This window comes from Monodelphis domestica, chromosome 1 (genome assembly GCF_027887165.1).
Source record: "Monodelphis domestica isolate mMonDom1 chromosome 1, mMonDom1.pri, whole genome shotgun sequence".
In the NCBI taxonomy this organism is placed as follows: Eukaryota; Metazoa; Chordata; class Mammalia; order Didelphimorphia; family Didelphidae; genus Monodelphis; species Monodelphis domestica.
In genome coordinates, this window is record NC_077227.1 from 397,614,020 (window position 1) to 397,627,824 (window position 13,805).

General features: G+C 38.4%; 1 protein-coding gene across 3 annotated transcripts in view; it reads left to right on the plus strand.

The window, feature by feature from the left end:
- The window catches only part of MYBL2 (MYB proto-oncogene like 2), a 48,675-nt gene that overhangs the window by 10,456 nt on the left and 24,414 nt on the right, over nucleotides 1-13,805 (plus strand). For all 3 annotated transcript variants that reach the window (XM_007474312.3, XM_007474313.3, XM_016428360.2), the window contains 2 exons: nucleotides 7,033-7,189; nucleotides 9,893-10,195. In XM_007474312.3, coding sequence (XP_007474374.1) covers nucleotides 7,033-7,189; nucleotides 9,893-10,195 — 460 coding nt within the window. The remainder of the gene's footprint in view (nucleotides 1-7,032; nucleotides 7,190-9,892; nucleotides 10,196-13,805) is intronic.

A 13,805-nucleotide genomic window follows, 5' to 3' on the forward strand; every position in this document is an offset into this window, starting at 1 on the left:
GGCTCAGTGGATTGAGAGTTAGGCCCAGAGGTGGAAGGTCCTGAGTTCAAATTTGGCTTCAGACACTTTCCAGCCCAGCTGTGTAATCCTGGGCAAGTCACTTAACTCCCATTCTAGCCCTTACCACTCTTCTGCCTTCGAGTGATCCTAAGATGGAAGGGTAACAAAAACTACAATCCATTCATGGACCACATTTGTTTAGCCTTTCCTCGGTTGATGGGCATGCTCTTTGTTATCACAAAAAAATGCTGCTCTCAATATTTTGATGTTCATGAAGCACGGGGCAGATGTGAGGGTCAAATGAGATAGAGTATGTAAAGTATTTTGTGCCAGTAAGGAAATGTTAGCTATCATCATTACTATTCAAGTGAGAATACCTGTTTCATATAGTGAGAAAAATAATAATAGCTCACTTGGTCATAACACCCCACAGCTCACATTAAATAAAATGTACTCCCTGGGAGTTCCCCATTCCAATTAACTTAAAGGTCTCGTCTCAGAAAAAAGCGTTTCTGTGCACACAGCCGACCCCGTCCTCAATGAACTTCTCCACAAGCTCCATCATCTAACCTGCAGAGGGAACTTCCAGCCAGACCCTCCTTTCTGCAGCGCAGATCGCCCTCTGCTCTGCCGAGGCCCTTAGAGGTTAATGACTTGCCTTGGGTCACCCAGCTAGTGTGTGGCCCAGTCAGGACTTGAGCTCCTTAGGCTCGACACCACTCTTCTGGCATATAACAGGCAATTCAATAATGCTTGTTGGTTGAATCTTTGCGACTAAAGCAAATAGTGGCTCTTGTTTCTATAGCGCTTTGAGGTTTATAAGGCATTTTCTTAATAGCTAACTGGCCTTTTAAATACAAAATCCCCCAGTACATAAAGGGCAATGGGAAAATTAAACTTTATGTGACTATGAGGCACCCGGGCTGTGGCCATGGAACCGACGATTCTGCACGTATTCAATTTAGACACTAAACAAGCATGCGTCTAGGGTCTAGCTGATGGGTCCTCTCCATAGCAGGAAATATCATTGTCCCCATTTTAATCTGCCTGCCAAAGATAATGCTCTCTGTTTCTGACTCTTTCTCTCCCCTCCCTCTCTCTGTCTCTTTCCCTCCTACCCCTCCCTCTCTTTCTCTTCCTCTCTCCTTCCCCCCTCCCTCTCTCTGTCTCTCCCTCTCCTTTCCATCCCACATCTCTGTCTCTCCTTCCCCCTCCCTCCTTCCCTCTCTGTCTCTCCTTCTCTGTTTGTCTCTGTCTCTCTCCATCTCTCTTGTCCTAACTCCCCCCACCCCCGCTTAAACCCTTGCTTTTTCTATCTGAGTAGCAACTTTTAAGGCAGAAGGAAAAACTAGGCAAATGGGGTTAAGTGACTTGCCCAGTGGGGTCAAATATCTTAGGAAGTGTCTGAGGTCAGATGTGAACCCAGCACCTCTTGACTGCGGGCCTGGTTCTCTATCCACTCTGCTACCTAGCTACCTTGATAATATTCTTTTCTTCCCACTCTTGGAGGGAAAAGAGTTTACAACCTGGCAGTAGGATATTTTAAGCTCCCATAAGATGGCTCCTTCATTCTCTGAGTTAGCTATAGAGATACTCAGCTCTTGGTTTTTCCTCTGGAGTGGGACCCAAAAAACTGGGGTCTGCTATCCATCTTTTCACTAGGCTCACTTTCAGTCTGTTCCTCTGTGGGCTTCTTGTGGAATTAAGATTTTGTGGTTTCAAATCTGTATATTTCAACATGGAGGAAGGGTCAGGGATGGGGTATTTCAGGTTTCTTTACTATCCGGGTGGCCTTCCTCTGGATTTCCTCCAATTTGTCAATATCCTTCCTAAAATCTGATGTCTAGAATGAGGTACAGTGTCCCAGGGAGGGTCTGGCCATTGCAGAATACAGGGGAGATGGTGCTACCTTCCTAGAAAATTTAATCTGTCTGCATTCCAACTGTTGAATCATTGCACTTACTGTCTCATGTTGGTGTCTTTACTTTGGTAGTATTAACTTTGTGTGTGTGTGTGTGTGTGTGTGTGTGTGTGTGTGTGTGTGTGTGTGTGTGTATAACTTTGTATATATGTGTTTGCATATTTTCTCCCCTTTTAGATTGCAAGCTCTTTGAGGGCAGGGACTGTCTCTTGCCTTGTTATGTATACCCAGTGCTTAGCACAGAGTTTGGCACATAGAAAAGAAATATACCTCCCAAAGGAGATATATTGATTGGGAAGGACCTAGATGGATTGATTGATTTCTTCATCAAGAAAATCCACTGAGGAACCTTTTAGGGCCAGTGAAGCATAAAACCCCTTGAGACTACAGAAAAAACAAATTTATTTAGCTTATGAAGGTTATGAAAAAATGATAAACTCCATAGGGTCCCTGTCTCTAAAAAGCTCAATCTTCACCCACTTTTCTATGCTCCCTTCAGGGGGACACCCTTCTGGTCTTCTCAAGACCTCCTTAAGAGTTCCCTGATCTATCTAGACCCAAAAACCATCTGACTACCTTACTAAACTAAATATCCCAGATTTTCTCTAAAAGACTAAGGAGATAGGACTCGCAGGTAGACTGAGTTCTTCCCCAAGCCAGGGGTTGACTTCCTAGGTAAAACCCAAAGTCCCAGATGTAAAACTCTTTGGGTTACCTTAGCCAGATTGTCACAGAACTTCAGGGAAACACAGATCTCTTCCCAGGTATTTCTCCAGACCCAAGAATTTAACTAGTTTTTCCCCAAGACTTAGTTCCCAGGTGTTGATGGAGCAACTGTTCTCCCTTCCAGCTCAGAGAGAAGGCAAATCAGTAGTGGCAGTTTTTTCCCAGTAAACCCCCTTCTGCAGAGCTTCCTCTTCTAGAATCTTTTCCCAGGGTTTGTGGCTAAATTCTCTTTCCTCCCTCTTAGAGACAACCTTGTCATTTTTTCCTATCCCTTATCTTTACACATGCTTGCTTAATGTTTCTTGATAGATTTAGGATGGTTTCTCTGCCTTTTGAATTGGATTAGTGATAGCACTTAAAGGTTTGTAATTAACTTTACATAAATTATCTTGTTTGGTCTTCATCAAAATGGCCTTGGGAGAACTAGATGTTATTAATATTATTAGTACTTTTATTAACATTTAACAAATGAGGAAACTGTGGCTTAGAGAGATTAAGTGATTTCTTCAGAGTTACACAGAGCTGGGAAATAATTGAGGAAGAATTTCAACCCAGGTATATCTGATTTTGAGTACAGTTTTCTATTCAGCATGTTATAAAAAACCTCATTGGGAAAAAGAAGAAACAAGAAAATTCCTCTAATTTTCTTATGGCGAGAAAGATTTTGAAAATATTTTCAATCTTTCATTATTCCTTTGATGTAGAAGACTCTAAACTGTTAAAATATAGTCTAGTTATTGCTAATATTCATGAGAAAGAATTCAGGAGAAGTAGGTGGTTATAAATTTGTCATTTTGGGGGCAGCTGGGTGGCTTAGTGGATTGAGAGCCAGGGTTACAGGTCCTAGTTTCAAATCTGGCCTCAGGCACTTACTAGCTGGGTGACCCTGGGCAAGTCACTTAACCCCCATTGCCTAGCCCTTGCCACTCTTCTGCTTGGAACCAATACACAGTATTGATTATAAGATGGAAGATAAGGTTTTTAAAAAAAATAAGTAAATGTCATTTTTTTTACAACACAGAAATAATTCTATTATGTCCAAAATTTAGCCATTCCCATCCACTTTTGTTTCTAATTCTTTGCTAGCATCAAAAGTGATGCCATAAATATTTTAGTGTATATGCTGACTTTCTTATTAACGACCTCCTTGGACTATAAGCCTGGTAGTGGAATCTCTGGGTCAAAGGGTATTAGCAATTTAATCACAATTCCAGATTGATTTCCAAAATGGTTGTACTGATTACAGCTTCACCAACAATGCACTTGTGTGCTTGTCTTCCCATACTACACCTCCAACATTAATTATTCCCGTCTTTGCCAATTTGCAGGGTGTAAGATAAAACCTGAGTCATTTTGATTTGCATTTCTCTAATTATTAGTGATTTCTTTTTTATTCATTATTATTTCAAATGTTTACAAAGCGTTTGAATATATAATTTCCCATATTATACAGCATTTCCATATATAAAGAAAAAGAAAATATTGCACAAATGAAATCACATTTATATTGTATACTTTTCTTCATATCTACCTAATAGATCCCTTCCACAAGGATCCTAATGCCTCTCTACTTTCACCATATTAAATAGGGAGGTCAACATTTTCAAATAAATTGTCTTCCATGTTTTATCTTTCTTTTCGCTTTCTGGAGGTAACATCCTCAGTTTATTCTTTGAGTATTAATTATGTGGCTGTGTATAATGTCCTGGTTTTATTCATTTTACTATTCATTATACTGTATAATTTTTGTTAGTCATTTCATGTGGTTGTTAATAGTTTGCAATGCTTTTGAGAACTCTTTATTCATAACTATTGACTACTTATCTATTTGTGGAATTTGGTCTTATCATCTATTAGTTGTTTATCTTGGATACCAAACTCTTACTAGAGAAATTTATAGATTTCTCCCTCCCATCCCCCTCCATTTTGACCTCTTCCCTTCTTATTTTGGTCCCCAGGATCCTTAATTCTTATCTTTATCTTTAATATCCTTCCCCTTAATAATAGGTGTATTGATTCCATTTGTGCTGAAGCTTTTCTGTTTCATGTGATCAAAAGTTATCTATTTTTACCACACGTAATCGTCTCTTCCTTATTTGGTTAAGAATACATCTACCAGTGGCTGTGAGAGATATATGATTTGCTTTTCTTACAACTTTTTTTGTACTGTGATCTTTAATATTAATCCTTTTAAAATGTGTTGTGGGAAATGGACCAAGTTGTTGATCTGAGCGTAATTTCTGCCAGACTGATTTCTAGTTTTCATCACATAGGTAGTTCTTTTAAGTAAATGATGTTTTCTATTATATCTAAAACTTAAGTTATAGAGATTTGTTGTTTCTGATTCTTCCTTGGCTAATCTATTCCATTGATCTATTTCCCTATTTTTAAACCAGTACTAGATGGTTTTGAAGACTATTGCTTTCTTAATAATATAGTTTGAGATTTGGAGGTGCTTTACTGCTTTCTTATATTATTTCCCTTCATATTTTATTTTTCAAATGAACTATTTATCAAGGTTTGATAATTATGTTATCAGATTCTGCAATTATTTGATTGGTATAATAGCTTTGGAATCATCATTTTCATTATATTAGTATAACATAACTATAAGCACTGAATTTTTTCCAACTTGTTTAGTCATTTCAGTCATGTCTGACTCTGTGGCTTCCATTTGGGATTTTCTTGGCAAAGATTCTGGAATGGTTTGCCATTTCCTTTTTCATCTCATTTTACAGATGAAGAAACTGGGACAAATAAGATTAAGTAACTTGCCCAAGAACTCAGACTCCAGGCCCAGCACTCTATCCACTGCACCACCTCACTTCTATTTCTCCAGCTATTTAAGTTGTTTGTTTGTTTGTTTTTGTTTCTTTAAGAAGCACTTCATAATTGAAGATGTATAAGTATTTTATATGGACTGGTAGACTGATCCTCTGATTCTGTAGTAGTTTGGAATGGAACTTGGCTTTTTATTGCCTCTTGAATTTTGTTATTGTTATATAGAAATGCTGTTAATTTTTGAAGTTTTATTTTGTAGCTGAAACTATTGTCCCAATTAGTGTCTTTGCTAAGACACTAGTATTTTCTAAGTAAACCATCATGTCATCAGGAAATAGAGATAATTTTTATCTTCATGCCTTTATATTTTTTTCTCAGTGTTTTTGCTATATCAAGTATTAAGAGGGGAGAGTTGTCATCCTTGATTTGTATTTACTAGAAAATGTGTGGCTACTACATACAATGCTTATTTTTGTTTTTAGATACTTACATTTATATGTTTACATATTTATTTTAGATAGAGACTATATTTTTTAAAAGGTTCCTCTATTATGCTTTTTTGAGTTCTTTTTTTAACAAATGAATATGGTAGTATTTAACATTTATTAACCCCTTGCTACATTTGCCTGCCATTGTCTTAAGTTATGGGGATACAAAAGCAGGCAGAAGACAGTCTCTGCCCTCAAGAAGCTAACAATTTAATGAATTACCTTACAAACAAAATGGCAACCAAAAAGCTCTATAGAAGATAAATGGGAAATAATTAACACTGGGAGGGTACTGGAATTAAGAGGGGAAGAGTTGTGAAATCTTGTGGTAAGATATGGAATTTTCTGGAAAGTATTTTCTGTATCTTTGGGGATAATCATGTGATTTGGGATATTTTTGTTTTTAATATTTATTGTGTTGATTGTTTTCCTAATATTGAACCATCATAGCATCCCCGGTGTAAATCCAACTTAGTCATAATGAATGATTTCTTAGATGAATCATTGTAGTTTTTCATGGAATTTAATTTAAATTTTTTTGAATCAATATTCATTAATCATCTCAAAGTCTCTAATTTTCCTGTGTTTTATATTTTCCTAGTTTAGGTATTAGGACTATATTTTTCATGTAAAAGGAGACTAGAAGTAACATACTTTCTTTCTCAATTTTTGAGACATGTATTATAAGATTGAAATTATATCCAGTAACTCCAAGCATTATATTTTATAAGATTTATTAATAATCACTTGAAGTAGAAGAAATAAAAGGACAAAAGTAAAAGCCTGAGTAAAACCCACTTTCCCAGTCATGATCAGGGGAGAAAAAAGTGAGAAATGGGGCTACACAAAACTTATATCCTCCCTATGTTAGCATGTAACATGAGAAGTAACATAGGAAGCTGGGAAAGAGTTTCTGAGGAGCAAATTATACAGTATAATATGGATGCTAATCATCCTTTGATAGGATTCTTCTGTGAATCTGTCAAGAAATAGAGGAATCTCTTTAAGATTGATGGGCACCCCACATTCATACCCAGCATTATATACCCCAAGCAACTTTGTGTTATAATAAGGGTGGTCATGACCAGACTAAAATGTTACCTTTCTCCTTGTTAGGACTGACAATGCAGTGAAGAACCACTGGAACTCCACCATCAAACGGAAAGTGGACACTGGGGGCTTCCTGAGTGAGACAAAGGACCCAAAATCTGTGTACTTACTGGTGGAACTGGAAGATAGAGAGGGTCAGAGCATCCTGTCAACTGAGAGCCAGGTAAGTTAGGGAGGCCCACTGTCATAGGAAGGACCAAAGCTGGGCCATTAGAATGGAATTGCCCCCTGGAGAGTAGGGACCATTTTGTTAGTGTCTTTGCATCCAGAGTGCTTAGTATGGTGCCTGAGACAGAAGGCGCTTGGCCAGTGCTCGCTGGTTATTTTACGTCGCTTCATTTTTAGTTTCTGCATGATAAAATGAGTTGGGATTAGATGATGCCTGAAGTGGCCCTTCCATCTCTAAATTCTGATTGATTAGTCATCTAGTAAACATTTATTTAGTCCTTTCTACCTGCTAAATTCTTTTTTTGATGATGGATTCTTTTTAGATTTAGGCAATAGGAAGATGAATAAGCTCCAGGGTCCTCCAGCCTAATGGAGGAGTTAAGAATTAATATTAGCTCCTGACAAATGATTAGAATGTAAAGCAGGAACTAGGGGTATCAGATGAGGATCAAGTGGGATGATCAGAAAAAGAGAGAAGGGAAGACTTCATGGCACTGGTGATGTTTGAACTACTCTTTGAAAGACTAGTAGGAAGGAGGTTAGCAGTATGAAGGAATTGACAGTGAAGAAGATTTTAAGCAATGGGGAATGCAGAGGCTTAAGGATGGGCTTGAATGAGGCTTATTAGTTCACTTTGGCTGGACATAGAAAAGTCATGAAATAAGGCTGCAAGGGAGCAGTTAGGTGACTCAGTGGCTAGAGAGCCAGCCCTGGAGATAGGAGATCCTTGCTTCTAATTGCAAGGGGGGAAAGGAGTTTATTTTTTAAAAGGATTGGATTTTATATTTTTAAGAGTGTGGTCACCAGGAATTTAATTCCAAAGAGAAATTTTTTACAATTTATTTACAAAATGTAGAAAGAGTAAAGCAAGAAATCGGAGAGAGGATAAGGTAAGATATCTAACCTGAGCACTAAGTAATTTACTCCCTGCCCCTGGGGCAGGGAGAATTAGTTTCAGCAGGCCTTGGCAAAGCTGAGGACCCAGGAAGTATCTCTCAAGAGTAGGTCTCTCCAGAGGATAGGGTTTTTTTTTTTCCTTCAGAAAAATCCAGCAGTTAAGAGTCAGCTTTTTCACTCACCATGTGTCAGTCTAACAGCAGATCAAAGAATAAAGAATTCCTCCAGTCTCTACTTCCAAAAATGAAGAATTACTCTCACAGGAGGTTCCACTCCCTAGTATCCCAGTTCCAAGTCAAACTCCACTTTTAAAGACATTTTCTCTTGCATCACTTTCCCTAATTCCACGTATACCAATCACAGCTGATGCTCTGCTCTAGGACTGCCCAGAAGGCAGTTAGTCAATTCTGATTCGTTACCCACTATTGCACACCTGGGTCACAGACCTCCTACTTCATGATTAACTGGGATATTTGCACTTGTGGTGATTAGATCTAAATGGGTAGATCTTCATACTTAACTTCTAAGTACCCTATTTGTACTTTTTTGTGATTCAGTCTAAAAATAGTCAGGTCTCCATACTTAACTTTTAAGTAGGGTGTTTACACTTATGGGGATTAAACTCTAAAAATAGACATGAATTACAATTTAAATCTTCACAATCAGGGAAGAGCCAAGTACCTTCATTGTTTCAATCAGGGGAAAGCCAAATCCAATCTTCACACAATGAAAGGGTTTTAGACAGTGGAGTAATACCATTATCCCTGTACCTAAGGAGGACCAACCTGGACTGCAGTTATTACAAGGAAACTATTTGTTCCAACAGGTTATTCTTTTTCTCTTTATTTTTCACCTTAGCCCTTTTTAAAAAAATACAAACCTTCTGGAAAAAAGAACAAGTAGTCAGATCCAGATCAAAGCATACTGTCTTTCACATTAGTTTATTTACAGCTTTATTTTGGGGTTTTGGTTTTTTTATATGAGTATTCTCTTGCAACAAAGAGCAGTATGGAAGTATATTTTGCATGATAATTCATGTATAATCCAGATCAAATTGCTGCTCACCCTCTCTGAGATAAGGGAGAGAGGGAGACACTTTGGATCTTATAATTTCAGAAAACATGTTGAAAATTATTATTATTACATGTAATTTAGAAAATAAAATATCTTTGAATTTTAAAAAATTGCAAACTTAATACTTAGAGAAGCATTCATATAAATAACCATGTAGAAATTCATAAATTCTGAAGTATTTGCAATTAAAAAAAAATGCCTGTATTGCTATGTGTGATGGTGCATACCTATGATCTCTTGTATTGAGAAGAGTGAAGCTAACAGATTTCTTGAGCTTGGTAGTTCTGTGCTGCAATAGGACTAAGCCAATTGGGTGTCTACACTATGTAGAGTGCCAGTCTCTAGGAATTGGGCAGCCATTGGACTTCCTAAAGAAGGGCAAACCAGCCTGCATCAGAAATGGAGCAGGTCAGTGCTTCTCTGCCAATCAGGAATGGAGTCAGGCCCATGTGAGAGGCCCCTACACTTCCAACTTGGTTGAGATAGGAGCTCAAAAAATAAAAAAGAAAGATAAGAAGGAAAGGGAAAAAAATGCCTATATTAAATCTGAACAGATTAGTGAGAAATGTCTGCTTTGTTGTCCTTTCCTTGGTGCTTTTTTTTTTCTGGATTTTGGTCGTTACTGTTATTTTTATTTTATTTTCTCATGAATTTTTCCCCATGGCAGGTTAGATAGTTGTGTAATCCTGAATTCTCTCCCCTCTTTAATTATTGTTTTAAACATTAGAACCTTACTACTGATTGGTCCACTGGGGTCATGGAAGTGAAAGAAGAAGTCAGTGAAGAGGAGGTAGCCGCCACATCAGGGGTTAAGGCCCCAGCCACCTCCCAGGAGCAGCAGGAGGGGTCTCATGAGGAGCAACCCAAAGACTTGATCCCTGACCTAGTGGAGGAGACTCCCAAGGAATTGAAATCTGAGGATTCTTCCCTTGAAGTTGGCTCTCCGTATAAGTGGGTGGTGGAGGCTGCCAATTTCTTGTGTCCAGCTACGATGCCAAACTTGTCGGATGCCCTGGATCTAATAGAATCGGTAATGTTGAAAATTCTTTACATGAAATAGCAGAAGTTTGTGGCTTTGGGTACACTTGTTTTCTAAAATTTTCATTTGTGTATTTAAATATTTGGTTTTGCCTAGGGTTACTAAGCTTAGAATTTTATTTATTTGTTTTTATTATTTTTTTAATATAAGCTTAGAATTTATCAAAATGATTCCTTGAATTTATATTGGGCTTTTGAGTTTACACAGTGTTATTGCTCTCATCTCGTTTTAGTTTAGTCCTAATGTCAGCCTTTGAGGCAGGTTAGATTTTTGGGTAATTTTGAATTTTCTCCTCTCCTTAATTACTGTTTTAAACATTAGAATTGGGAGCAGCTGGGTAGCTCACTGGATTGAGAATCAGATCTAGAGACAGGAGGTCCTGGGTTCATATATGACCTCAGACATTTCCTCGTTGTGTGCCTCTCAGCAAGTCCCTTACCCCCCATTGCCTTGCCCTTACCACTCTTCTGCCTTGGAACCAATAACACAGTATTTATTCTAAGATGAAAGGTAAGGTTTTTTAAAAACAAAGAAAAACACATTAGAACCTCTTTACTGATTGGTCCACTGGGGCCATGGAAGTGAAAGAAACTGAGGTCTTAGAAAGAGGAGAGTTAACCTGACTAATAACTGGTAAACAAGAAGCTCTAGAGCTGGGACCAGAGAACCTGGGAGTGGGGTCTCTTCACTTGCAGTGTTTATAGATTAAAGAAATAGATGGGAAAGAAGAAAGTGTTAGTTATGAGTAGGTAGTGGATATGAGGTCATTCAGAATAGTCATCAACTGGGGAGTTCGGGGAGCGAAGTATCTTGGTTCTGTAAGCCAGAAAATGGAACTCTGGAAGGCTGGTCTCCTGTTGTCCAAAGCATCACCCATCACAGATAATGTTTTTGTTTCTTTGTTTTAAATTCTTATCTTCTGTCTTAGAACTGATACTAAGCATCAATTCTTCTTTTTAAGGCAGAAGAATGGTAAGGCCTGGAGTTAAGTGAACCTGGGTTCTAATTTGACCTCAGACACTTCCCAGCTATGTGACCCCAGGCAAATCGCTTAACCCCAGATTGCCTAGCCCTTACTGCACTTCTTTCTTAGAATGATATTTAGTATAGATTCTAAGACAGAAGGTATGGGTTTAAGGAAAAAAAAGTTAAGTTTAAGTTGGATCTCCACTGTTTGAGGGATAACATAGGGGGCTAATACCTGCTTTTTATGTCATCTTAGGGCTGTTGTGAGGGAAGTTCTTCAAAGCTCTGTTCTAAATTTGAGTTAATGTTTTTATTATTTTTTTGTTTTTAAACATTATTTTATTTGGTCATTTTCATACATTATTCATTGGAAACAGATCACTTTTTTCCTCCCCTCCCCTAGCCAGTGCGCGATTCTACTGGGTATCACATGTATCCTTGCTCTGAACCCATTTCCTTGTTGTTGGTATTTGCATTAGGGTGCTCATTTAGCGTCTCTCTTCAATCTTATCCCCTCTACTCCTGTAGGCAAGCAGTTGCCTTTTCTTGGGTTTTTTTTTTTTTTGAGTTAATGTTTTTTGATGGAGAAGATAAAGGAAAAGGGAAGCCTTGGAAAGTTTTAAGGAAAAAATTCCTTAAAGAATTATTCCAGTTTCAGATGGGCCGCTTTGAATGTAGTGAGTTTTGTATTATCAGAGATCTTTAAACAGAAGCTGAATAATCTTTGTTTTTAGGGACCTTTTAGAAAGGATTTTGTCTGTGTAGGCCAAGTGTTATGATGGCTGTGATTCTATGAAAAGATGACTGGCTTTAGAAGATTTGGAGAATGAAGTTCTTGTTGACCTAGGACAGTGATGATGAACCTCTTGGAGACAGAGTGCCAGCCCCGCCTCCATCCCACCCCCAATGAGTGCAGTGCCTGCCCTTCCCCTGCCCACAAAAGGGAAGGAGAAAGAGCTCCCATTGGGCTGCTGGGTTGAGGGGAGTGAGGAATATCTTTAGCACATGAAGAGAGGAGGAAGGTGGCTGGGTGCCCACAGAGAGTGTTCTGTGTGCCATCTTTGGTATCCGTGCCATAGGTTCACCATCACTGACCTAGAACAGTGGGTAGAATCTAATAAAGTGAATTATGATAAGGATAAATGTAAAGTCCTGTGTACTTCAGTTTAAGAAAAATCATCTGCCTATTGTAGGGTGGAAGAATTTATATGAAAAAGAACCTGGGGCTCTTTTGCAGAGGTGAGAGCTCCATGCAGGTGAAACATTGTTTTTATTTTCAGACCTTTTTTTTTTAAACCGTTAACTTCCACATTAGAATCAATACTATGTATTGGTTCCAAGGCAGAAGAGCAGAAAGGGCTAAGCAGTGGGGTTTAAATGACCTTCCCAAGATCACACAGCTATGAAGTATTTGAGTCCAGATTTGAACTTAGGACCTCTCATCTCTAGGCCTGGCTCTCAATCCATTGACCTACCCAGTTGCCCCCTCAGACTTTTTTCAATGCATTGATCAGTTTTGCTGACCTCCTTTTACCTTCTTCTTCTTCTCTCCCCCCCCCCCCCCCATTTAAAAAATACTATATGGGAGGGCTCTCTAGGAGAGGAAAAGATATATACTAGGAGAAATTTTGGTGATATAAAAATAAAGGTTATCCATTTAAAAAAAGATATGAAGATTTTAGTTGACTACATTGTAAGAATAGTATGAGTCAAACAGTATGGCAAGGCTGACAAGGTTAATTTGATTCCAAATTGGGTGAGTAGAAATATACTGTCCAGTTCAAAGGAGAATCCCACTATATTCAGTCCAGGTCAGTATCTTCTGAGAAAGTGTTTGTTTTTTTTTTTTTAACAGAATCCATTCAAGATTATTTTCCTTTGTACAGCTGTTGGTTGAAAAACTATCCCACTTGCCTGTATAGTTGACTGTCTGTTTAGTGTTCAAGGACGTGATTTACTATTTATTTTTTTAAACTCTTACCTCCCATCTTGGAATCAATACTGTGTATTGGTTCTAAGACAGAAGAGTGGTAAAGGCTAGGCAATGGGGGTTAAGTGACTTGCCCAGGGTCACACAGCTAGGGGGAGTGTCTGAGGTCAAATTTGAACCCAGGACCTCCCTCTCTGGGCCTGACTCTCTATCCATTGAGCTACCCAGCTGCCCCCTGAGGTGATTTACTATTAACTTGGAAGCCCTGGAGTTGGTTTGTAGGGGCCATCCCCCAAGAAATTTGCTTTAGTAATTCCTTAGAACTGTTCAAAATTTCTAGGAATTGTTTTAGGCTTCTTAGGCTCCTGAGGTTTAGATATGAAGGTTTGAGCAAATCTTCAAGTTGATTTTTTTTTGTTCCTTTATTCATTCATTTGTTGACTCATTCATTTATAGCAGCCTCTTATCATGACTTTAAATTCCACTGGGGATTAGTTTAAATCTGCTTTATTTTTGCAACCTGGGCTGGGTTGTCCCCCTTCCCCTGATTTAGTTTGGATGCCACATTTACTTTAATCCTAAGGTATCTCAGAAATCAGTGATCCAGTCTCATTCTCCCCAGCAACAGGGACTATGGGCAAGTACCCCTCTACATATGGCTTATTTTCAGAGAATTTGAGTTGGAAGTGACTGCAAAGGCATTCG